Source organism: Rissa tridactyla, chromosome 1, assembly GCF_028500815.1.
Source record: "Rissa tridactyla isolate bRisTri1 chromosome 1, bRisTri1.patW.cur.20221130, whole genome shotgun sequence".
Lineage (NCBI taxonomy): Eukaryota > Metazoa > Chordata > Aves > Charadriiformes > Laridae > Rissa > Rissa tridactyla.
The window spans coordinates 127,028,856-127,054,554 of record NC_071466.1 but is presented as its reverse complement, the minus strand read 5'-3'; the positions used below and the strand labels follow the sequence as shown (position 1 = coordinate 127,054,554).

At 40.2% G+C, this 25,699-nt stretch overlaps 2 protein-coding genes across 7 annotated transcripts in view; one reads left to right on the top strand and one right to left on the bottom strand.

Moving 5' to 3' along the window:
- The window catches only part of SLC35A5 (solute carrier family 35 member A5), an 89,789-nt gene that overhangs the window by 11,373 nt on the left and 52,717 nt on the right, over positions 1-25,699 (bottom strand). Inside the window, exon 1 of one of the 5 annotated variants that reach the window (XM_054187996.1) lies at positions 560-677. The exons of 1 other annotated variant lie outside the window; for it this stretch is intronic. Coding sequence is in view for 1 of the 4 variants with exons in the window: in XM_054187993.1 (XP_054043968.1) it covers positions 560-655 (96 nt within the window). In the remaining 3 variants the exon portion in view is untranslated. Of the gene's footprint in view, positions 1-124; positions 354-498; positions 678-25,699 lie in introns of those variants that run through there. 3 more of the 5 variants (XM_054187993.1, XM_054187995.1, XM_054187994.1) reach the window with 3 other exon arrangements.
- Positions 1,023-25,699, top strand: ATG3 (autophagy related 3). Of its 2 annotated transcripts, XM_054188001.1 has the most exons (12): positions 1,023-1,203; positions 3,883-3,924; positions 7,431-7,480; positions 9,815-9,885; positions 11,356-11,463; positions 13,468-13,517; positions 15,471-15,552; positions 16,072-16,106; positions 16,872-17,027; positions 17,698-17,825; positions 23,600-23,668; positions 25,417-25,699. In XM_054188001.1, the coding sequence occupies exons 1-12, from the start codon at positions 1,132-1,134 to the stop codon at positions 25,496-25,498; spliced, it is 945 nt and encodes a 314-aa protein (XP_054043976.1). In that variant the 5' UTR covers positions 1,023-1,131; the 3' UTR covers positions 25,499-25,699. The 2 variants fall into 2 exon arrangements, with proteins under 2 accessions (XP_054043976.1, XP_054043977.1); XM_054188002.1 differs by lacking the exon at positions 16,872-17,027.

Sequence of the window (25,699 nt, the reverse complement as noted above, 5' to 3'; positions counted from 1 at the left end):
CCGCCCCAGCGGGGACCGGCCGGACCATGGCACACCCTCAACGGGCCCGGGGCGGCCGGCTTCAAACCAGGCCCCGAAAGCTGGCTCCGCGGGGCCTGGGGGGAGACCGGGGGCGAACACCCACCTCGCATCGGTAGGGACAGCGCGGTCCGCCAGCGGCGCCGAGCGCTGCCCTGCGCTGAAGGAACACACTCGCCTGGCTCCGCCGACCGCCCGGTCTGCCACGTCGCTACCTCAGGTAGACGGCGCGGCTGCAGCCAAGAGCGGGGCCGCGGCCGCGCAGGGGGCGAGCCGGACTGCGAGACAGCAGCGGCCGGTGTTCAGACCGGGCACACGGGGCTCCCGAGAGGCCGCGACACCATGCATCCCACCCCCCCACCGCCCTCACCCCCGCTGCATGCCCCCAGCGCCCATCACCGGTTCCCCGCCAGGCCGGCGGGAGGGCGGCCAGCCCCACAGCGTCCCGCACAAAGCTCCTCCACCCGCTCGCTCGCTTACCCGCCGCGCCGCAACCGGAGGCGCTGCCCGGCGCCCGCCCCCCCGGTCCCCCCGGCCTCACCTGGCGGGGCGGGGCCGGGGCGGGGCCGGGCCCCTCCCGCCCGGCAGCGCGCGCACCCCCTGTCCGCCCTTCCTGCGCGAGCGCGCGCACCCTCATTCTCTTTTGACAGCCGGCCCCGCCCCACCCCGCCCCGCCCCGCCCCACCGTCCTGGCCGCTCCGGCCACGTGACCGCGGGCAACGGGGGGTCCGCCCCGGCTCCCCCCGCCCCTTTCCCGTGTGGCGGCGGGGCGCGCATGCGCGCTCCAAGAGTCCTCGGCTTTCTCGCCCCGCCTCTCTCCTCTCCTTCCTCACCGCGCTTTCCCGCCTCGAGGGCGCGCACGCCGGGCCCTGCGCGTGTGAGCCCCGGTGTGTCGTCACGCGTGTGCGACATGGTGGGGGGCGGGAAGCGCACAGTGGAAGGGCGGGGGGGGGGGAGGCGGGTGTCACGTGACCGGCGGCGGGAGGAGTGAGGGGTGGGGAGTGGGGGGGCGTTGCTGCCGGGGCGGCTGCCGCGGCGGAGATCGTTGACAGAGGGGCGGGGAAGGTATTTCGTCGTCCTCCTCCTCCTCCTTCGTGGGGCCCACCGGCAGCCATGCAGAACGTCATCAACACGGTGAAGGGGAAGGCCCTGGAGGTGGCCGAGTACCTCACCCCCGTGCTCAAGGTGCTGGTCCGGGCGGGAGCAATGGCGGGGCGGAGGGCGGGCGGGCTGAGAGAAGGGGAGGTGCGACGCGCGCTCCCTGAGGCGTTAGAGCCATTGGGGGGGTGGGGACACACGCCCGCTCTCTCGCGGCGGAGCGGCTGCGGATCCGTGAGCCGGCGGGGTCGTGAGTGGCGACAGAGCGGCTTCGGCCTGGCCAGGCCTGGAGTGTGAGGGGGAACCCTGCCGCTCCCGTAGTCGCCTCGCCTTGCCGGAGGCCTCCCGGCAGCCGTGGCTTCGTTCGTCGTCATGGCCCAGGGAGCTCCGTCGTTGCGGCGGCGGCTTTACACAACCGCGGAGGGTCTCCGAGGGCGCGGTGCTCCCTCACGCCTCGGAGGGGGTGCGATGGGGTTGCTGCTGGGGTAGCTTTGCGGCGGCAAAGCCCACGTCCCTCATCCCGCACTGGGACGGGTTAAAATGATCTACGTCTATCTAAAGATGATTTATTCAGGCAGATTTCCTAATCCCCAAATGGGATGGAGGGAAGCCGAGTTGGAGCTCACGTCCCATTAGGGGTGGGAGCGTTTGCCTGGGAGGTGCAGGCCTCCAAAGGCCAGGGGTTGCAGGTGCTACAGCTCGAGGAATAACTTTTTTGTTGCTGTGTTCTGTTAAAGTGGCTAAACTTTAATCCATTGATTGACCAGGAAGGGAAATCCAAAGGTGCTCATGTGTTAATATATTTAAGCCTGGTTTCAGGAATGCCTGAAACCTTGCAATGGTTATTTTGGGTAAGAGTGCAGCTTCTTCAGCTGACATTAAAAAAACCCTAGTCACATCTCACATTATGTGAGCAAGTATAAACTTATGTAACATAGCTTATTTCTGCATCAGCATTACTCTATTAATACAAGCCGCTGTGCACTAAAGTAACTGCAAATGGTGGAAATGGTCTGGTTAGTTCTTGAGAGTGAATTATGACAGTCTACTTGTAAAGGTGGGCAGTACATCTGTTATAATTCCTGTTATTGCTTATTTAGGTAGAAACAAAGTGTGTTTTTTCTGCAGTTGTCAGACTACATCCCATCTTCTGCCTTCTATTTAGAAATACTTTTTAATGTAAAACTCAACTTTGTGTGTGAATGCTTAACTCGTCAGCAGTTCTTTCACTACTGATTTTCACATTTATCTATGTTTTGGAAAAAATACTTTAACTGTAATTGATAAAAAATATGACAGCAACTTCTCTGCCTGTGGTTTTGTGGTGTGACCTTCTATATGCCTTGTACTCTGCAGCTTAGATCTTTGGGTAGAAGGCAGTGATACTCAACTGTTAATTGAACTTGTCCCTCTGTGGTATATAGTATGCCCTTGCCTGGATAGTTGTCCGCCAATGTGACATATATGTGCTGCAGTGAAGTTGTGGCATGGAAAGGTGAAGTGACTTGTTTACCATGCTACAGTTGCTGTTGCACAGCAGATGTAATAGTGGAGAAATTCCTGTGCCCAGATGTACGATTGGGAGGAGGCAGGAGTAGAACCTCCCACAAATGGGAGGTGATAATATTAGGTGTATATCTTCCCTTTAGAAGGGAAATAAGTGCTGTTGAAATAAATGCTCCAACTTGGTAACTTCAGCAAGAAGCTAGACCTTTGTCTCTCACTAGCTTACCACAGAATGTACAGAGATGAAAAAGTGAACTATTTACCTTCAGGGAACAGAAGATGGGTATTTTACATATTTTCCTTATGTAATTCCAGAAACACAAGTTTGTGCATGTTGCCTACTGCTTATAGTTCGTTTTGAGGTTAAATAGTAAGTTGTCTCCACTGTGGTGTTGCATAATGTATTATTGAGAATTCTCAGTTTTCCAACAATCCAAATTGCTAAATTAGGGTTGTTTGAGTTTCTTTGATTTCTGTTAACTAGCATATAGTGATGTTATGGTGTTTGTACAACTGCTGCTTTGCTTATCTTAATTTTGTTCTTAAATGTCTCCTCTTTAGAAATGAGGGAGAAAGGAAGTAATCAGTATTGTATGAAGCAGGGTGTGCTCATTTCCCTTTACATAGCACAGGTGATAGCGTACATCTATTCTTTTATCCATAAAAAAACATGACATTGAGAGAAAATACAAACTGTTTCCGTGGGGTGCATAATGAAGGCAGTGAAATGGGTATTAAAAAAAAAAAAAAGCCAGTAACTAAGTCTTTCTACATAACTTCCTATCACAGAGTAAAGTTGGCTTGGTCATTCATTTCATTACCTTTCTTAACTGCAAAGCCTCACGTTGATGCATAGCAGTGCTTTTCAGTGCCTATAACTGTCCCAGAGTCCTGACTGTGAGAATCATTGATTCCAGCTGGTTTTCTGTCTCTTACTGTCAAGTGTAATATTGAGTGCCAGGTATCTTTTCTTCATTATTGATATAACTGGCTGTAGCAAAAAAAAATATTTTGTATATATGATCTTTTTTATAATACCCGATGTTCTGCAACAAGTAATTTTGTTGAGCCTTACATTATGAGATATGGAAGTAAGCTGCCTATCAGCCCTGGCAGAGGTGCCTCCAAGATGATTCACAGATGTCTGTGGACAGAGCTAGTTCCAAGACAAAAAGCAGAGCAGATGTTTGTCTTACCAGTAAACTGGGGCACTTTGATTTGTCAGCAGTTCTCAAAATTTCTAAACTTTCTTTATTGCAGGAGTCCAAGTTTAAAGAAACTGGAGTAATTACACCTGAAGAAGTAAGTATTTAAAACTTGAAATATATTTTGAAAGTAATGATGAATTTTACTCAAAATGACCATGTTCATCTCGGACTGTACATGTCTTTGCCAACTAATTACTGCTTCTTGAAACAGTTTCCATGAAGTGGAAGTTCTAAATAGCCTTTTTACTCTACAGATGAAGTAGATCAACAGAATTCCTCTTGAGATGACACTTGACATCTAAATGTAGGATGCTTTTTTCCTGTATTATGTTGTGAAAAGCTTGTAAGAAAGCTCGTGCTGGGTCAACAGCTCCATTTGTCATGGGAGTTTAGGACTAAACCAGGAATATATTGATTTCAGAAGTCTTTCCCATAAGCAACTCAAAGGGCAACTTGTATCTTGGGAACAGTCTTTGCTTACCTCACTTTTGGTTCCTTCCAAGGCTCTGGCTAAATCATTACATATGCTTGTCCACACCAAGCATCATTATTTTTTTCCCCTCCTCTTCTCTGTAGGCTACTTCAAGCTGGTTGTATTTTGGATTGCTGCCAAGCAGCTGTAGTTTTTTAAGGAGTTGCTGTGAAGAGAAACAAACAGGATTTTTTCTAGAATAGTAAAAACACTGATTGTGCAGTGTTACTTCTGACTTCCCTGTTCTGCTTTTTCTTTTATTAAAGTGATACTGTTCTGAAAATACAATGTCTTTACAGAGGTATAAGAAAACAATGTTAAGACTGTTAGGTAAATGAGAGAGAAATGGGACAGAATGCACAAATGTGAAGATGAGATGGGAAAAGATGGAACAAATGGTGACTGATGCAGGCAGATAAATGTGGACAGAAGTATTCTTTGTAACATTGGTACCTAGCACTTTTCTGCTATGTTTCTTGGCAAGCAAGCACTTGTGCTTTCTATGATCTGGAAGATTACTGCTCAGAAAAACAGGCTTAGCAACATGATGTTCTGCTGTTCTGATAACTATTCATATATATGTGTGTGTGTGTATATATAAATGTTTATACATTATGTATTACATAATAATGTATTTATAAGCTATACTGTATATAAAACAAATATGACAGAGAAAGTCTAGACAAATGTTTTTCTAATGTTTAATACCTTCTTGATCTATGGGAGAAAACTTTGCAGTAGTACTGAAAGAAAAGGTACTTCTATAGAACATAGCAAGAGCTGCACTACGTTACATTAAACAGCTTGCAGCATTTAAGCAGCAGTAAGATTGCAAATAGCATATATTCTCTGTATAAAGTTAGATGCTGACAGGATGAATCAATTGGATCCTTCAAAGCAGTAGTCAAGGGAAATAATTATACAGCAAGATTAATTTTTTGTTAAATTTAGATGAGACTAGAACATGGATCTGCTGATTGTCCCTTTGGCAGTCTTTCCTCTTCCCCGATGATTTTGGTATCTATATAATAATGATTGCTAAAGAAGAATTGAAAGTCATCGATAATAATGCTGGGGTGGTATCTTAGAATGAGCTTGGATTTCTTGGGTAGTGAATCTCAATTCAACTGTATTTTAGTCTGAAACACTGACTCTTTTATAGACTTTGTGGGGTTTTGGTGGCTTGCCTCTGAAGATGAATCAATTGGCAATAAGGCTAAAGATGACTCATTAATCAAACTCAGCACTTACTCCCTCTTTTCACATATCTGTGTACTTGCTTTAATTGCAACAGATTCTTGCCTGTCATGAGTTTTTACTACTTAATACCTCAGAAAGATAACTCTTGTTTTAATTTTATATTTAAGTACAGGCAAATCTTAAAAATCATTCTTTCCAGGAGTAGAAATAAGATGTTGTCCTAAAATGGATCTTTCGCCGCTTTTGCAATATTGATTCAGGTATGAGATAGCATTACTGCTTGAGAAATAGAAAGTGAAACCAGCTAGATAATTTTGCTGCCTAAGCTGAACAAAATGCAAATGAAACTTCAAGTATTATTTTGGGGGTTTGCATCGGTTAGACCTGCAAAGAACACTTAAAATTTTTTTAATCTATTATTAAACATAAATGTTTAATCCCTTCTTGATCTATGGGAGAAAACTTTGCAGTAGTACTGAAAGAAAAGATACTTCTATAGAACATAGCAAGAGCTGCACTACGTTACATTAAACAGCTTGCAGCATTTAAGCAGCAGTAAGATTGCAAATAGTATATATTCTCTGTATAAAGTTAGATGCTGACAGGATGAATCAATTGGATCCTTGGATCCAATTGGACCAATATTTTAACGTTGGTGCCACCAACAGTGTTCCAGTTCTTTAAATGGAGAATTTTAAATAATTCTGGAGTTCCATGTGTTTTTTATTATTATGTAAAGGCTAATGAGTTTTAAAATTTCGTTGTGTGTTGGGAAGGATTGCTGTTTCCCTTAAAGTGAAGATTTTGCTTTTGCTAGAGACTTTTTTTGGGAAATGGGTGAAAGAAAGCACATTTGCAGAGATTAAATCTGTTAATCCGTATGCAGTGCATGTTAGGGTGTTTTCCACTACGGTGATATGCCTCGCTTTGGAGGACATGGTGAGAAAATGGCTGACACATTGCAAGCCTGTAGTGTCATGCTACAACAGCTTCTGGTCAGTTAGGAAGTATGTTGTTATAAACTGGCATTTTAAGACAAGAAAGCAACTGTAGCAATAGGTGTGCACCTCACTTTCAAAAGTAACTGGTGCAAAGACCACACAAATCACTGGTCTTCAGTGCAGGCTTACCTTCCATGATTTATGTGTACAAAAAATAAGCCCAGTGGGTTAGACTTTGCTGGGTGAAGTTTGAGTTCATATGCGAGTCTAGCATGAGTTTTCCAATATCGCTTTGATATAGTAATGTCACTTTATAAAAGCCTTTATCTCAGATACTAAGAACAAGTAGAGTGAAGATTTTTAAAAGCTATTTCTTCAGAACAAAGTTATACATAAGTTTTTCAATGTGCTAGGTCCTTGGTTATCCATATTTATTCCACATCAGTGGTGAACTATCATAATGATTATCATTACTTAAAATGTATACTGTTTATTCCTCTGTTGCAGTTCTCTCACTGATTCAATGAATTGATGTCAGTTTCACTTTTCTTCTTGCTGCAAAATTGTGTAGAACACCAAAAAAGAACCAGATTTTTTTTTACATTAAGCTTTTCATTGTCTCTGTAAAACTTTGAAGAGGGGCAAATAAAAAGAGTTTCTTCATCACAAAGTAGACAATGTTACTGGGTCTAGAAACTTTTTTGCTTGTTAGAAGACTGCTCCATAATACCACAGCTTTTTAAATTTGATCTGAATTTGCTATTGTGCTTAGTATGTGTTTCTTTCATGTGAAGTGGATTTAATCTTCAGGTTTTCGTGTTAGCTGAGAAACGGAGTTAAAACATCACACTGATGTAAACAGTTACTTGTTACGTAGCTAGTCTGTCAAAGGACTGTGCAACTGAAATACTAATATTGAAGAAAATTGGAGACTGTTTCCTTAAGCCGTATTTAGCAGTATTTTAATTTTTTTTCCTGCCTTAACAGTTTATTGCAGCTGGAGATCACTTAGTTCACCACTGTCCTACTTGGCAATGGTAAGTAAAATCAAAAGAATTTTAGAAAGTTAGCATCCCTACCTATGCTTTAATGTGTTTCCATTGGGTACAGCTATGCAGTTGTCTGGTTTCATGGAATCTTGCAGTAGAACTGCTGTTTTTGTGATAAAGCGATCTTTAAGTCGGGCAGGATTCATTTATTGTTCTGTGTAGTAGTAGTTGAGATGAGGATTTGTTTGGGGATTTGTTTGTTTGTTTTCCTAAGGCTTTAGAGGAAATAAGCTGGTACATACTGTAAATGCTTTCAGTGCTTAGCTGCAGCGCAGCATGTCTCTCTGAGCTTGCCTTGGTGATTGGTGATCAGAAAAGCAAAGGCCATGTGCAAATGGAATTACTAAGAAGTAGTTGTAATTGGTATATTGTAGACAAGCATTTATTAATTAAATTTGTTCAAGTTGGCCCACATCTGAGCACTTTGTGCAGTGCTTGCCCTTGGAGTTCCCATATCTTTCATGTACAATAAAGGTGCAAATAAGGTGCTTCCTCATATTTTACTTGTGTTTTGCATTATAAAACTAACCAGCTAGTGACTAGATGGGCATTGTCTGTGTGTGCATCAAGGTTCTAGGTTCTATACTGGGACGTGAAGAGCTGAAGGAGGAATTGTTATGTTTGAATCATTGTTTCTTGCCTTTTTACTGTCTCCTTCTGAGAAAACATGATGTTGAGTCTGGTTTATGTGCCAGTAGTTTGGAACAAGCTATTTTAAATGTTATTCTTATTTCAAACCAAAAACCACTGAAGGTGAAAGCAAATGCTTGAGTAATGTGAGCTTGACAAAGATTACTCAAGCTCTGGTGACAATGGGCAGGTTTTCTATTTCCAGACATCTATTTATAGAATCATAGAATGGTTCGGGTTGGAAGGGAACTTAGAGATCATGTAGTTCCAACTCTCCTGCCATGGGCAGGGACACCTCCCACTAGACCAGGCTGCTCAAGGCCTCATCCAGCCTGGCCTTGAACATTTCCAGGGATGGAGCATTCACAGCTTCTCTGGGCATCCTGTTCCAGTGCCTCACCACCCTCACAGTAAAGGATTTCTTTCTGATATGCAATCTAAATCTGCCCTCCTTCAGTTACCCCTCGTTCTATCGTTACACTCCCTAATAAAGAGCCCCTCCCCATCCTTCCTGTAGGCCCGCTGTACTGGAAGGCTGCTGTAAGGTCTCCCCGGAGCCTTCTCTTCTCCAGGCTGAACAACCCCAACTCTTTCAGGCTGTCCTCATAGCAGAGGTGCTCCAGCCCTCTCATCATCTTTATGGCCCTCTGCTGGACCTGTTCCAACAGGTCCATGTCCTTCTTATGCTGAGGACTCTAGAGCTGGACACAGTACTCCAGGTGTGGTCTCACAGAGTGGAGTAGAAGGGCAGAATCCCCTCCCTCGACCTGCTGGCCATGCTTCTTTTAATGCAGTCTAGGTTGTGATTGGCTTTCTGGGCTGCAAGCGTGCATTGCCTGCTCATGTTGAGCTTCTCATCCACCAGCGCCCCCAAGTCCTTCTCCTCAGGGCTGCTCTCAAGCCATTCTCTGTCCCACCTGTATTTGTGCCTGAGATTTCCATGACCCAGGTGCAGGACCTTGCACTTGGCCCGGTTGAACTTCATGGTGTTCACACAGGCCCACCTCTCAAGCCTGTCCAGGTCCCTCTGGATGGCATCCCTTCCCTCCAGTGTGTTGACTGTGCCACACAGCTTGGTGTCATCAGCAAACTTTCTGAGGGTGCACTCAATCGCACTGTCCATGTTGCCGAAAAAGATGTTGAACAGCACCGGTCCCAGTACTGACCCCTGAGGAATGCCACTCGTCACTGGTTTCCACGTGGACATTGAGCCATTGACCGCAACCCTTTGAGTGTGGCCATCTAGCCAGTTCCTTATCCACCAAACGGTCCATCCATCAGATCCATGCCTTTCCAACTTAGAGACCAGGATGTCGTGCGGGACAGCGTTTTTGCTTTTTCTGAAGTCGCTTTCTTCAAACATTTGGGAGTATGCTGTTGCTGATCCTAGAAAATTTCATATAGGCTAGATTCAGTCAACCTGTCCTCGCTTGGCCATCTCAAAGCAGAAGTAGTTTTCGAAATAGAAAATAGTGTTGATCAAAGACTCCATAGTTTAGGGGTGGCTAACCGTTTTGACCCCATACCTATATCAAAGTCTTTGTATAGGGAAGAGTAGTCATAGCAAATAGATTCTGTGAATAGGTCAAGAGGAGTGTATTAAATGTTCCTGACATTCAGTGAAAATAGAAGGGTTCTTTTGTTTGCAGATTATCAAATTCTCAAACTTTTATGGTGCACTTCATTTTGCAGGGCTTCAGGAGAAGAACTAAAAGTCAAGGCTTATCTTCCAACAGACAAACAATTTTTGGTAACTAAAAATGGTAAGGCTGAAGTTTAAATATAAGTGTTTTTAGAGTTGATGGCATGGTTGATTGTGCTGTCAGTTCCACTGATTGTCTGTATTGACAGGAGAAGCAAATATCTTGCACTCTAGATGCTTTGGCTTTGCAATATTAAAAAACTTTTTCCTGCACATCTAAAATCTTTTTCTTAGGTCAGTTATTAGCAGAGGTTTATACTAGTAATGCAGCTTGCATTCATGAAGTAAAAATGAAGTTTCAACATTATAAACCTCCTTGTCTGTCTTTCCTTTCTCCTGACCTTCAACTCATATTCAGTGTCTAAAAGGAAAATATGTTTCTTTTCCTCTTTCTTTTGGAAAACTCGGGCTATTGAAGTGTTCCCAAAGCGTCTTTCATGGTGACCCTGATACTTCTAGTTCAGATATGTAATTAATGTCACTATCCCATCAATAATATAAACCACAATTTTAAGTAAAATTTTGATCAGCTTCACAGTTGTGTATATATCATACTTGTGGTGACTACCTTTTTAATGGATAAGAAGGCTAACATCTTGGCACAGCCATGGGGAAATAATTTTCTCCAAAGATCTTACATCAAAATGTGTCAAAGATAATGCCATTAGATGAACCTTCAGTACTAAGAACAGCCTGAGGAGATTTTTTTACCTTCAGCGGGTTGTATTTTTATCTTGGATTTTACTTGCTGGCTTTTGCAATCTTGCAGTGCACTGTCATGTGAAAATGCTTGCAGTGGTGCTGGACAGACTTTCCTGGGGTGATCCTGGTGATGGATGGCCAAGTGATCTACTTCCTTTCTCTTTCCTCACCGCTGCTTCCAGGGTCCCTCATTGCTCTGGTCCTCCACATTTCAAAATTTATGGTCCTCCACATTTCAAAATTTATGGTCCTCCACATTTCAAAATAGTGTGTTTTCTGCTTGTGGTAATATATTGGTCTACCACCTCATTAAAAGTTGTGGGCTACGGGTGAGGCTAGGAGCCATCCTACAGACCTCATTTTGGAAGTTTTTGGAGAACTTCTCTTCACTGGGACTTTCACATCCATTTTCTCCCTTTCTGAAAGGTCTAGGCACAATTTGTAAATTCTGCACTTCATGCAGCAGTTTTGTTGTTTTTTTTTTTTCTCCACAGTAGTAGAAAAGGAATATTTTTTTTACATAGTCCTTGTTTATGATGTTGGAAAATGTCTATTTTCCTGTCAGATCCACATTTTTTCTTTGAATACTTTCTGAAAACGTCATATAAAATTGTACGTGAATGTCTCTGTAATGCAAATATCTGAAGTTATTCTAGATAACACATTAATTCTACTCTCCTCTAAACTTCTAGATGTTAATTTATGATTAAACATACCTAATATATCATATAAATAGATGATTGAGGCGGCTTTGTAGGATAATTTCTTGTTCCAGTCTGATTTTGTAATAGGAATGACTGCATTCATTTTGTTTTGCAATTTTTTGCAGTGCCATGCTACAAAAGGTGTAAGCAGATGGAGTACTCAGATGAGCAAGAAGCAATTATAGAAGAAGATGATGGTGATGGGGGATGGGTAGACACTTTTCACAATGCAGGTATTTAAAATCTGGTTTCACACTTTGTGTTTGGTAACCTGAAAGATTTTCAGTTTCCACTCTTAGAATGTAAAATCTTTCTTATATGTAGATAGCTGTGTATTAGTATCTAATCTGGAAGAAATAAGTTATGTTGCCAGCTACCCACTTTATTGGTATTGGCGTTTAACTGTAGGGATGTATATGCCTGAAGGAGACTACTTTTTAGAGGTGTTGACAATAAATTATTTCCGTATTGTCGTATGAAAGATTTAGGAAGCTATTTTTAAAAATGAGTAGTGTAATGGCTCATTCCTTAGTAAGGGGAGACTGTGAATTGAATGCTCGTTTAAATTATTTGTTTGAAAAACATGCAGATTTCTTTTTTAGCAAGATTGCATGTGAAGCACATTGAGATCTTTATCTTAATTATTCCAGTGTTTACCATTCTGTTGAATTGTTGGTTTCAGCTAAAGGGGGGAATTATTGGAAAATAGCTATTGTCTTAGTATCTGAGGTCACTGGGGGAAGGGGGGCGGGAGGCACTAAAAAGATAATATTGTTAAATACAGAGATGCATGTGGGAGATGATCCTTTTTTACCCTAAGTCCTTAGATGAGCTCGTGTTTATAAAGAAGTCTAAAAATTACTGCTTACATGAATCTATCTCATTAGCTTTTCTACAACAGCCTCTTATAAATCCTTTGGTTCTTCTCTAATAATTGGCAATTTTATTAGTTTTAATCTGTTTCTCCATGTTCTATCATGAGTTAATAAAATTCTGTCTTTCAATGATGTTTTCTCTAGTATTTCCAAACCTAGAAGGTACTCCACTCAGTTTTGTCTCTTCAGTGTAAATTTTTTTTTGCTGTAATGTGGAAGTTCTCTGAATAGTTCAGCCAGGCGGGGGAGAAAAAGGGTGGGAGAAGATGCCTTTTGTTTCTGTAGATGTACATTTTTCATCCTGGCAATTCTTAAATGTATCACAGTTAATAGTTGAACACCCCACACCAAAGAAATCATTTGACATACCCTTGTCATATCCTTGAATTAAGGATGCATTCAACATCCCTGCTATGGACAGACTCCTCTGCCAAGTTTTCCTTTTTAGGGTTGGCTGGTTTGGGCACCATGCTGTGTGGTAGCGCAACTGTAAGACTGACTAGACCAGCCAGATCTCCAAACACTGTCAAAGGAGATTAAAAAATCTGTTTCCACCCATCTGTATACATGTCCTTTATAACGCCACTTTTTCTGGTGGAAAAAACCTATGTAAATGATCACACAGCCACTAGGAATGCATCGTTTCCAAGCAGCATTCAACTGGCATTCCTTTTCTTTAAACAGTTATTTCTAGTGAGCTGTCACTTGATTCCAGGTTCATTCTCCATAATGATGTAACTTATTTTCATCTGAAGAGTTAATTAGATAAATGTACTGTGTCAAAGCAAAATCTTGCCATGTATCCCAAAGAGTACTGGGTGAGAGCTGCAGTAAAACTAGAAAGCTACTGGGGAGGAACTCAAGAGGTGATACCACTGTGATTTGGAATGTTTTTTACCCCTGCTTCCTCTCAGCTGAAAGCATTGACTGTTGTCTTACATTATGCTTTGTCATGAAGACCTTGCTTTCAAGATGCTTATAAATATTCATAAATGGCATGCCTTCCTCATGAAGTTGAGTTTCATTATTGTGATGTGAATGCCTATCCTGAACTGACTCTTATGTAAAAATTCCTTAAAATAAATATCCAAATTACTTTGCAGTGTTTCATCAACAAAATTTGTGCAACATCCAAGAGCTGTGCTGTCATGCTCTGTGTTACTGGTATGGTTTGCTTATGGATGTCCATCATCGAACATGCTACCAATACCAAATAAACAGTTCTTAAAATACCAAAACAGTTGTGAGATGTAACTTGGAAAAATCATATGCTGCTTTCTGAAATCTTTGCAACCTTTTTCTATAACTCTGTAACGAAGAAACAAGCTTTTTTTTAACACAAACTTCTTGTTCATTTAACAGGCGTAGTGGGTGCAACAGAAGCAGTTAAGGAGATCACACTAGACAGTAAGGTACTTCTTTCTGAAATTTCCTCTTGCTTTATTACAGGACCTAAAGGTAGTAGAAGTCTCACCTGCAGTAATCTAGCACTGCCTGTGAAAGATTAAAATATACTTTGTCACTACGTATGCTGCAGATATACATTGACATTCAGAATCCATGATATTAGTCTAAGCATGTGTATCTCCTTATTACTGTGTGTTTACTGAGGCGGTGTTCTTTTTGGAATGCCTTTAGCCAGTGTGCTCTTGTGCCAGGCTTCTACAAACTGAAAATTAAATTCTATTTACAGCAATACTGCATCTTTGTGTCTCAAGAAACTAATGTTTGGAGATTCAGTTTAAAGAAATTTTTATATGGAAAAATAATGTAGGGATGTAAAGTATTTCTTCGTAATTTTTAACTTCTGCAAGTAGAGTTTCAACACATTTGGTCCTGTTTAACAGGCTTGTGCCCTCAAGTTTAGAAGTATTAAAATTGTTTAAATGTCTATGTCTTACGAAGTCATCAGTTTCTGCACATGTTTCCAAAAGGTCACTCTGCAGCAGGAGCCAAAATCTGCAACTTAGGTCCTCAGGAAATCAAGAACAGTTGGAAGTACTTGAAATGGAAGTGTGTTAGCTAACATGTAGTTTGTTAAACCATCCAAGCACAAAGCTTTGGATTCTAAAAATTACGGGGAAAGAGAATGGGCTGCCGTGTGGTACCACACAATTTTAAACAGCTCAAAATGCTATTGATATGGTGAATTGTGAAATACAGGTATTTCAAGTGAGACTGTGATGAACATAGTAAAAATACTGCTTTTTCTCAAGTTAGTAACATACGGGTGGAACACTCTAAGGAATACCTAAAAGCGATCACTATTTCTGCGAAACACAATACATGCAGAATGTTAATGTGATGCATAAATGCTGTTGTGTTATGAATTGGATTTCACTTCTAATCTATTGTATGTCAAAAAACTTGCTTGTTGTACAGTACTTCATTTATTTTGTTTTTGGACCACGGGTCCAATCCGGAAGGACAACTCTTTTTCTGCTACTGTTCTGTTTGCCAAAGAGCTTCACAACTTACTTTCTTACTGGTTTTGGTGTTTGGTTTGTTGGTGTTTTTTGTTTTAGTGAGGAAATGAGCCAGCTGATGCTTACACTTAGAGCAGCTTCTAATTGTAGTCATTATTTGGAATATTCTCCTAAAATATTCATGAAACCCATGTAAATTGAGACCTTCCCCTTCTGAATTTCACTGTGGTTGTCTGTTGGGTTCACATGCTATGCATAGGCCCACAACGCCCAAAAGAAAAAGTTGGCTGAGGGCTTGGCCATATTCATTTCTATTGGACTGTGCTTCCTCAGACAATGATATCAAAATGTGATATCTTTTGTGACTGTCTTGTGTTTTAAAAACAATTATGGAACTGGATGACACTTGTAGTTTATGAAACTGAATTATAGTCTTAGTCATGTGATTTTGTTTTAGGTAGTCCTGTGAAGAGCAGGGAGTTGGACTTGATCATCCTTATGGGTCCTGCCCAACTTGAGAGATTCTATGATAGCTGCTGCACAGTTGGCTGTGGGTTAGGACATACAAAATCTTAACCTACATGTTTCATCTTAGCTGTTTAGTCATTGCCCTTCATTTGAGATACGTGGGTTTTTTTGAAAAGAAATGATGGGCTGTTTAACACCATGTTTAGTATTGTTTGCTTAGGAATTGCATCATTCTAGATTACAAAGTCAAAGGAGACCTTTTTAGCAGATTTTTAGTGTCATGCTAGGACTTTGAAACTAACTTTGGTTAATAAGCAGATATTTGAGTTCGCTGTAGTCCTCCTTAATATTGCAGAAATTATATTTTCTGGTTCACTGTATGTATTGACTGGACTTCTACCTTAAATTTGCTGGGGTTGTTAGGCTGTGTAGATGCAGCAGTCTTTAAAGCAGTGTTTTCGACTTCTAAAGGATAATATAAAAATACCAGAATGTTCAGCATCTTGTGAAGATGATGATGAGGAAGATGAAGGAGAAGCTGCAGACATGGAAGGTATTTCCTTAAATTGGGTGGGACATGCTTTATTTCAGGCCTTTAACTAAAGTAGTACATTCTAAGAAAATACTCTTGCTTTTCACGGAATGCATGCTGAAAAATTCAGCAGGCGTATGCTTTTTAGCATCTTTATGTATTCTTATTGATGCATGTTTACTCTAACTTGTGTGCTGAAACCTGCATGAATATTAGTGACTGGGAAATGTTTTTGAGTAGCAGAACAGATCCAAGCAAGTATAAATTAGGGATTTAGCACAGTTTCCTTCCTGCTTCATACCTATACTTAAACTTGGTCTGCTTACTTAAAAACCACTTAAGGCTCGGTCATCATGTACTTACTGTAGCCTTGGTCAAATTTGTATTAAAAAAGGTATAGTCTGGTTTGGGGATTGGGAAGTCTACCTGAATAAAACATCTTTAGATACGTGTAGATTGTTTTAAAGGAGTTGTTTATGAATGTGAAATATGATGATTAGCTACAAGCTGAACACAGAATTTTATGGGTCTTCTTTTCAGAGTATGAAGAAAGTGGGCTATTGGAGACAGATGATGTGAGTGAACAGTTCTCTGTCTTGTGTGTTACAATGCTTATCACCAATATGAGCACAAGCAAAGTAAAAATAATGATAGGAAATGGCTGACATAACAAGCTTGTTATGAGTGGTGGGATTACTGAGCCTGGTTTCCTATGGATTTGTCTCCTGCCAATCTACTGCAGTAACCTTATGTCTTAGGTCCTCAAAGATTTTGATCACAGTAATTTTGCTTTTTTTGATGATAGTTTTTGCTCTGCTTACGTACCGTGCTGTATTCACAAGAGGAAAAAAGTGTAGTGATTCTTTTTGAGGCTTACGTGTGGAGGATGAGTGGCTTATAGGTTCAATAGATTACACTGATGCACCAGGCTGCCATGAGAGAAAACAGAGGGCATCATTATTTGTGGTACTCTGTTAAGATCTTCATGAATATGCATAAACTGAGACCTCTACCTTCTGAATTTCATTGGAATTTTCTGTTGGGTTCAAAAGTTATTGGTGAAAGAAGGGAGGGGGACGTGACAATGTAGTTGCATGCTTCCTTAAGAAATCAGCCCTTTTTTTAAAAAATAAAACCCATAAAAATAAAGCAAGAAACCACTTGGTGGGAGAGAAACTGATACTCCTAATTTAAAGATAAAAACAAAACCCAAAGCCTCTGTTTTTTTAGTGCTTAAGAACATTAATTTCAGTTTTACAGCTTTACATAACTACTTAGGATGGGAAAGGAAGGAACTCAAACAAGACTATACTAATGTTGTCATTTTTACCTTGAACCAGGCAACGCTTGACACAAGACAGATTGTAGAAGCTAGCAAAGCTAAAGCTGATGTTGGAGGGGAAGATGCTATTCTACAGACTAGAACTTATGACCTCTACATTACTTATGACAAATATTACCAAACTCCAAGGCTCTGGTTATTTGGATATGATGAGGTACAGCTATGTCGTTGTTTTTCCCACTTCTGTGAAATTTGACTCATCATGTCAAACAGCAAGGCTATTTTGTTGCCTATTCACAGTGAAAATTAAAAGTAAAAGATGGTGAGAAAACCATTATACAGTCAGGGTTGCAGAACAGGATTTATGGTACTAGCAGGAAGTAGGAACAATTTCACTGAAAATTGTACTTGGTAACCAAGCACATTTGGAAGGAAGGAAATCATTCCCTGTCATTTGAGTATCTGTTAGCTCTGTAGAGCTAGTAATAACCCCACTAAACTCAGTCAAGTAAGCAAGTATGTGTTTTCATTATCTTCAGAGGGAGAGAACTAGATAAATCACTCTTCCCTTTAATGACTAAGTTTCTTGAGTAGTTGGTTAGGCCTTACATCTCAAATACCTAGATGGGAACCTAGACGGTTCTCAAGTATGTTGACGTTACCATTCATCCAGTGTATTAAAAACAAAAATTTGTGTGGTACTCTTTCTATACGATATGTATTTTAACACACTCAGTTATTTAAGTGTACCTTTCATAACTGTTGTTATTAGATGCTTATAACTTATGGTGCTTCATCTGTTAATGATGTTAGAATTGCTGAGAAGGAGCAAAAGATTCTTTCTAGTAATGTTTTTGTTCTCGTGTTCTTTTTTCCCCACGTAGCAACGGCAGCCTTTAACAGTAGAGCATATGTATGAAGATATTAGTCAAGATCATGTCAAGAAAACGGTGACCATTGAAAACCATCCTCATCTTCCTCCACCTCCCATGTGCTCAGTTCACCCATGCAGGTAAGTCTTTGTTTCTGATCTGATTCAGCATGCAGACACAAGACACTTCACTAGTCTTGTTAAGGATTTGGTTCGGGTTTTTGGGATGTATTTCCACAGTTGCCTGCCTTATTGGCCTGTTAGCTTCTGAGACAGCATGAAAGGAAGATATCAGCGATTCTCTGGAGTCATTCCAGTGCTCACTGCTGCAAGTGTATTCTGCAATTAGAGCTGTCTTCTCTCTGCATTCCTATGGACTCCAGAAGATGGCAGGCTACTAGAACTCTATAAAAGAAAGTTCTTCTATATTTTCATTTCCTGCTTTTTTGGGAGGGTGAAAGTATGATAAATACTTTGAGAGCAGAAAAAGCTATTTTAATATGAATAACCGTTTCTTATTTTGTAATAACTGCCTTCTGCTCCCCCAGAAGTCCTTGAAACTTTACACTGATAAATAGAGGTCCCCTAATTGCCACACTGAAATATTTCTTGAACACAAATGCGAAACACACTTGTGTTTTAGGGTCTTTTCTGTTGTATTTTCCACATTTCTCACTCAAGACCTAGGGAGTCTGTAGTTCAATAAGCTGTACAGATATTTTTTTTAGGTCTTTGAAAGGTGCCTTTTGTCTTAGATATAGCCCCTAACATCCTTTTAGGTGTCTTAGTGATACAGAGCCAATACCTTAAACAGTGTAACTCCTCAGCTTCTTGATAGTATGGAGTTCTTATGGGCTTTTATCTCATTTTAAGAGACACGATTTGTAGCCTTGCATATGTTTAAAAAAAAAAATTTAGATTGCCCCTTTAAGTCTTTTAATTTCTTTTGACTTAAAGAAATACTTCTGGGATTCATGTCACTAGCTGAGGTGTCAAATAACCAGCTTGTTATCATGATTGTGGTAGTTTTTGCAGACTCAAAACATTCTTGTTTCTGGTTTAGGAATTATTTGATCATAAGGTTAGTATTGGGAAGGGTATACCCTTCTTGAGAGAGAGCGAGCAAGGGAGCTTTGCACCGAGCGGTTTATGCCTCCTTTTGATTTTATTATGAGTATGTATATTCATGGGCTTTTGTATCTCGTGTTTTTTCCAGTTTGTAGTTCTATAACTACTGCTTTACAACAGTCTTTGCTTTCACCAAGCAGTCAGGTTTATATCTGGACAATATGGAGCAGAGAAGCCATTGTACAACTGAGAAATAGCTTTATCCCCAGTTCATCTGTCTTGTAGAAAATTTTAAAGTGGTAAAGTTTATTGTTGGTCTTTAATTCTCAGTAGACCTGTGAAAATGCCAAACTTGATGCTCAGGAGTAGTATAGGAAGCAGAACTTTGAAAACTGTTAGGAAAACAATAAAAAAAGAGAACAGAAAACAGCATAAGGCCTCTGTTATCTGTGGGACCACCCACAAGTTGAATACTGCAGTACAGCTTTGGTCATCTGTAGTCTGTGAGATGAAGAAAGAATAAAACTGGAAAAGATATAGAGGGGTTGTCTGGGATAACTGAGGTTATGAAGCTCTTTCCTATAACAAATGACTGAATAAGCTGGGACCCTTCAGCTTTGGAAAAGGCAGCTGAGGAGGGAGTTATGATTTCAATGACCTTTACTTTGAACACTGCAAAAGGTGAAGTAATAGGTGTTCAGTTTTTTTCAATAGTAAAACCGGTGGCATTGAATGCTACTCACTGCTGGCACGTTCAAAGCCAGGAAAAGGATTAAACTCTGCACACAGCACCTAATTAAACAAAATATTTAAGCAATATGATGTTAATGAAAGAAAAATTTGCCAAAGCTGTTAAAAGTGAAGTTACTGTAGTGCTTCAGAATTAGAAAGACCCTGCATTGCATACTGCTGGAAACCAGCAGTACTTTGGGGGAAGGCATTACAAGGTGCTTGCTGTGGCTTCTTGAGCATGTTCTAAAGATAATAAGCAGGATAAGGTAGATCTTTGGTTTGATCCAATAATGTATTCTTGTACCTTACATGAACATACCAGTCCTGAATGTAGGAAGGCTTAGCAGACTGACTAGGAAGATTATTAATTTAATAGAAGAAAAAGAGGAGAAAAGCCTGAAACCAAGGCTTGATTTAGTGATTGCTGGAAGGCCTGCTAATAAATTGGTTGGGAAGAAGCTCCTGTTGATGGATGCAGGCTGGGAGGGCAATCTCAGAAGAAACAAAGGTGCCTAGATATTTGGGCATGATAGCCCTCACTGACTACCTAGACCTGTGGGTTTTATACTGGACTCTGGCTGCAATGTAATCTGCTTAATTTTGCAAACACCTTTGCAGAGTAAGAACCAATTTAATGCTAGTCTGTGAATTTCGATTGAGAGGATTCATGGATGAGAGCTCTGTGTGCTTGTTTTGCTCTGGAAACTTCTTCCTCTGAAGCCAGTGAAGTGCCAGTGCCTTTGTTATGTAATCCACATCTACACTTGAAGAAATGGTTTGCTTCATGAGACTTGTTCCAATTAGTCTTTTAAGCATGAAAGAGATGATTGCTATTGCAGTGAGACAGATTTGTTGGTAGTCTTAAGTGTGGAGGAAACTCTCTAGTCTTTCTCAAAAGCAATCTGGTTTGACCAGCAACTGCTTAACACCAGAAGAGCTTGAAAAGGTCATCTTGAGACTGTGAAGAATGAGGCTAACACTGTATCTAAAATGGAGGTTTTAAGTATGTTCTGTTATTCTCTGGGGTGAGCTATTCTATTTTCTTAAATTGGTAAGGCTAACAATAAGATGGTCTGGGCTTCTGAGGTGAAAAATAATAGCCAAAACCATTGGTTTTTTCTTAATTTAGCTGGGAAGTACCAGTGTTTAGCTATCTCTGCTGCTGTTGCTTCCCTGCACGTTACAAGAATTGTGTAATGTAGGGTATTGGGATGGTCCTAAACGTACTTGGCTGTTTCTTGTGACGTGTTTATCCCTGTGTCATGCGTCAGAGAAAGGAAAGAAATGGCAGTCAGGTGCCACTGTCAGCTGCTTGAGATTGCTTCTATTTTGAGTAGTTAGTTGAAACTATTCATCCTGCAGCTCTGCTGTAAGTTGTATTTCTTGTCAGCATTTTTATGGTAGTGAGAGGAACTTCCTCATTAGTTGCTGCAAACTGGTTTAATCACAACACTCAACTTTATCTTATGAAGGGTGTTATGAAGGGACTATCAAACTTAGTTAACTACTAAACACATTTACAATTAGATCTGAATTATTGGTGATAATTCCAAGGGCTTATTTTTCTCTGTTTGGGAATAAATGGTGGTGGGCTTCTGAACTCTTCCTTCTTATGTACCCTAAATATCTGCAGGGAAGTGACTAGAGGCAACTGTGAGGAACGGTGAATTGTAGATCTTAACTGACTGTTGCAGATTCAGACTGTTTCTCCTAATGATGACATTTATGGGTTTTTCCACACCTGTCTCATTGTGCATGAGCAGTTACAGACACTGAATCACACTTGTAGGTAACTTTTTTTTTCTTGGAAGTGCACTGTCCTAAAAAGTCTTGCATTTTACCCTGTTTTATGGAAGCTTATAGTTCTTGTCCACTACAGTTAAAATCCTGTGGAAGGTCTTTGAGCTGCAGGGGCTGGTGTTGCAGTTTTATCCCCATGTGTCAGCAAGGCTTTTATTTTTTACTTTCTTATAGTATATATTTCTGTTCCAGCTAATATTCAGACAATACCAGTATGTCAGCTGTGCTGAATTCCAGTGTGAAGTTAATAAATATTTTGACTGACAGCTTTGATCAATTGCCAAGCAGGAGAGTTCTTCAGCTGGAAAGCAAACATTCCTGATGAGATCATAAAGGGTCATCTAATCAATTTAGGAAATAGGCTTATTTCAACTTATTTTTAGCCCTTTAATGTAAGGTTTTAACTCTGTATATCTCAATTTATTTTGAATAGGAACAGCAGTATTTCTAATTTGGAATATGAATAATAACTCACTTATATTACTTAAACCAACTCAAGAACTTGTTTATATACCAGAAAGTAAATTAGGTGATTTTAGTACATGGTTTAAATGTCTGTTCTATTTGGTAGCTGAAGTGATCTACAAACAGGTCCTGAAATAAGCATTGGTGAGCACATGGTGTATTGAGTCATGTGGAGTTAAGTTTTTTTCTGTGGGACTTCTATTCAGAAATTAAAAAAAAAAATTGAGATTTCTAGTTAGCAGTATATTTTAGATTACATTTCTTCCAATGTTATCTTATTTCTTTCCATTGGGGGGGGTATGTATACTTGATATTAATTCCTCAAAATTTTCTTACAGAAGGAAACTGAAAATAGGAAAGTTTATAAAGCATCTGCAAAACTTTTCTTGAATAACTGTGTGACAGCGAGAATGACCAGAATGGAATGATCTGGAATTCCAGATATCTAACTAGTCCTTAGTAAACAGAAAAGAACAAATGTCACTAAGATGTATGAAGCTGAGTCAGTATCCTGTTAAAGACTTCTAATAGCTGTAGGGTGACCTATATTCTGTGTCAGTTATGGACGAGGTCAAAGCTTAAGTTTTGACAGTGGCCAGGTTCCTATATAGAAGCAACTGGCCTTGGCACCTGATACGGCGTGTGTTCTGCAGGGGCATCGTGAGGATCCAGAATTAGAATCAATTGTGAGGGTTAGCTGATTTGCAAAGACCAACAGCCCAGCAAATGACACATGCTGACCTTTAGTATTTCCCCAGACTTGCATGTTCCTGTTTACAATGTGTCCTGGTAACTTTGCAACAGCTTCCTTCCCTGTGTTTGCAGTTGATGGCAACTTTTGTGCCCTGGTTTATGGGATATAACTATCCTGAACACAAGACCATTACTTCTAAATTGTAACTGATCATTAAAAAATTTGAAGTCTTCATCACTGGAGATATTCAAAATCAGAACAGACAAGCTCCTGAGCAATCTGTTCTAGTTTACTGTTTGTTGAGTAAGGAGGGTTGGACTAGGTGATGACCAGTCTTTTCCAACCTTAGCTATTCTGTGATTCCATGTTATATTCCCAGGATCAGCTTTGTACATAAATGTTTGTGTGTTTCATAGTAGGTCTGGTGTGTCACTGATGACATAATGTCAAAAGACAGCGACCTGAGGGAATGTTTGTCCTCCCCTGTAGTGCTTTACACTGACAGAGTCACAAGAGAGAAGAAGCTAGCTTAGAAACTGTTGATCTACCATAGAACCCAAGTTACCACTAGAGAAAATTTACATACCTTAAGTCAGTTCCAGAGCAATGGTTCTGAATTTATTCAGGGTTGGTTTAGCCTGCCTTTCCTAGGAAACTATGAATTGTTTAAGTGTTTGATACATCTTAAGTTCTACAAATTTAAGAGAGCAGAAGTGTGAGATAAAAAAGTTGTAGCAATTTCTAGTCATCTTTTTCAGGGGTGATCTAGGAACTTCTGATGGCTTGTCTGCTGGTGAGGATTACCTTCTGGGTAGTTACCTGGTGGCTTTTTTGGCATTTAGCAATTAAAAATTACACTAGTGACAAGCAATATGTATTGAATCTCATTATGGCACTCTACATTGTAGCATAGAACATTTTTTGCTTTCCTTGTGAATATAAGGAGCTGGCAAATAATGTTGCATTCATCGCTTAATATTAACTTTCAGTTACTGTTGGGATTTTTTTTCCCTTAGTAAACTGAAAGTTTCCTCTTGCTGCTTCTGAAGCTAACAGTCCAAAACCATTTAATTTGCACAAAACATAATCTTACTGAGATGAAGAGGAAGTTATTTTTTCCTTAAAATACTTTCACTGTTTCTGATCTGTTTTTCAGGCATGCAGAAGTCATGAAGAAAATAATCGAGACTGTTGCAGAAGGTGGGGGAGAACTTGGAGTTCACATGTATCCTTTTTCATTACTACACAGTATTCTTAGAGATTTCTTGCAGTGTAAGGAGCTGTTACCTCAAGGTTCCTAAACTGGAATGTGATTGCATGTGAAAACAGTAAACAACTGCTTGTGGTAGCACTTATTAGAGTTCTGGGATGAGCTCCTTCGTGCAATCAAACTCTGTTAATCAGTTCTTGGGGGAGAGGGGGAGGGTAGTGTGAGCAATGGGGAAAGTAGGTGGAATTGAAGGGACAGGATGGAGCTTTTGTTTGTAGGGGTGTGAAGGAGGTAGCTGTGAGTATGGAACTGAGATCCCAGTGTAGGAGGATGAGGCTGGTTCACAGACTCTGGCCAGAGTGTAACCACTCTTCTTGGTACAGCAGCTTCTGTATTTTTTGAATCTAAGATTAATTTCTGAAAGGAGTAGAGGTCCCCTTGTTGTCTACTCTGCATGTGACTAATACCTTGGTAAAACGTTTAGCTGACAAAAAAGCAATGAAAATTACTGAAACAGTTCTGAACATCAGTATGAAACGCCTCACAATTAGAATTTTCTTCCAGCAAGGTGACTGATCTTAGTTATGCTTTGTAGTAATTGATACTGTGCATTCTGACTGAAGTAACCTCCATGTTAGAAGCAAGTGTGTCCTTTCAAAATAGTGTTCTTTTGCTGCTATAAGGCAAGCAAGGGGGGGATTACTGAGCAGTTACAGGCCCTGAATCAGTAAAATTCTCATTTACTGTATGAGTTGAGACTTAATTAATTTGTGCAGCAAGCAACTGAAACTGAACTGGAAAATAACTTTTCCAGCAAGGTAGTTCAAGTCTTCTACTCCTCAATAGTTAGAAATAGCTTATTTTCAAGATTTTGATTACTTTTTTTGCTATTGCTTAACAAATTGAGGGGTTTTTAACACTCAATTTCTTCCCTCATTATGACACAGTTTGGTTTTGAGGGGTTTTTAACAAGCAGTTTCTTCCCTCATTATGACACGGTTTGTGTTTGCTAAGAAACGAATGGTGTGTGAGACTAACATGCCAAAATAGTAGAGTTTACTTATATCCATACCAATGTAAGTTAATTATCAGATGAAAGTAGTGATTCATTTTAATTTTTCAGTTCGCTGTCTGCCTCAGTCCTAGGTGGACAGACATTTTAATTCATAATTATCCAATATACTCCAGACTGTGGATTCAGGCCCAACATGCATTTGAAAGTGATATACACAATAGAGATGAGGCAGGTCTCATCTACAAAGGCAGACTTCTCAGCTTAGCAAAGCTAATATTTCTACTTTCCCTCATCAACAGGAAGGAGCTCTTTCAAAGGATGGTTCAGAACAGGATTCTTCTTTTTCTGAGCTACTGAAATACTGAGGAGGAGCCTACTTTCCCTGCAAGTACAGGAAGGTAGCTAGGGGTTAGCCTTGCTAGGTAAAATTCACATTGGCATTTTTTAATAACAAATATTAAGTATGTAAATGGGATTGTAAATGTTTGTGTGATGTATGTAAGGTTTATTGAAAATAACTCCCGGTTCCCTGCTTTAACTTAAAACAGGAAGGCCTGTATGTTTGGGCAAGCATTGGATGTCATTACCAGAGTTCTGCTGTATTAATTTCCCAGTCGCTAACTGTATAATTTCTAGGTGTTGTTTTCCTATTAGCAAAAAATACTGTTGAGCAGACTGTTGAATGTGACGACTTCTTTGTTTTACAGGATTTCTAGCTATTGCACATTTTCCTTAACAAGAAACTCAGGTACCTTCTTATTTTCTTGAAATTTGTACAGGCGGTCATTCCAACGATAGAATATGACTACACAAGGCACTTTACGATGTAACTAAAATAAGAGATGTCCTCCTCTAATTATAAAATCTTTTTTTAAATAACCCATTCATGTGACTTATACAACATTACACACATTTTCTGTAACTAACCTTTTATCAAGTTGATGCATCAAAATAAAATGTTCCATTACCAGCCTTTTTAATAAAATTCTTTGTGTGTAATATAAATAAATCACTTTCATTCCAATACAGAA

Coding starts and splice junctions, on each gene's coding strand:
- ATG3 (XM_054188001.1), top strand. CDS start 1,132: ATGCAGAACGTCATCAACACGGTGAAGGGGAAGGCCCTGGAGGTGGCC. Junction 13,518..15,470: donor AGATCACACTAGACAGTAAG/GTACTTCTTTCT, acceptor CGACTTCTAAAG/GATAATATAAAAATACCAGA. Junction 16,107..16,871: donor GGCTATTGGAGACAGATGAT/GTGAGTGAACAG, acceptor ACCTTGAACCAG/GCAACGCTTGACACAAGACA.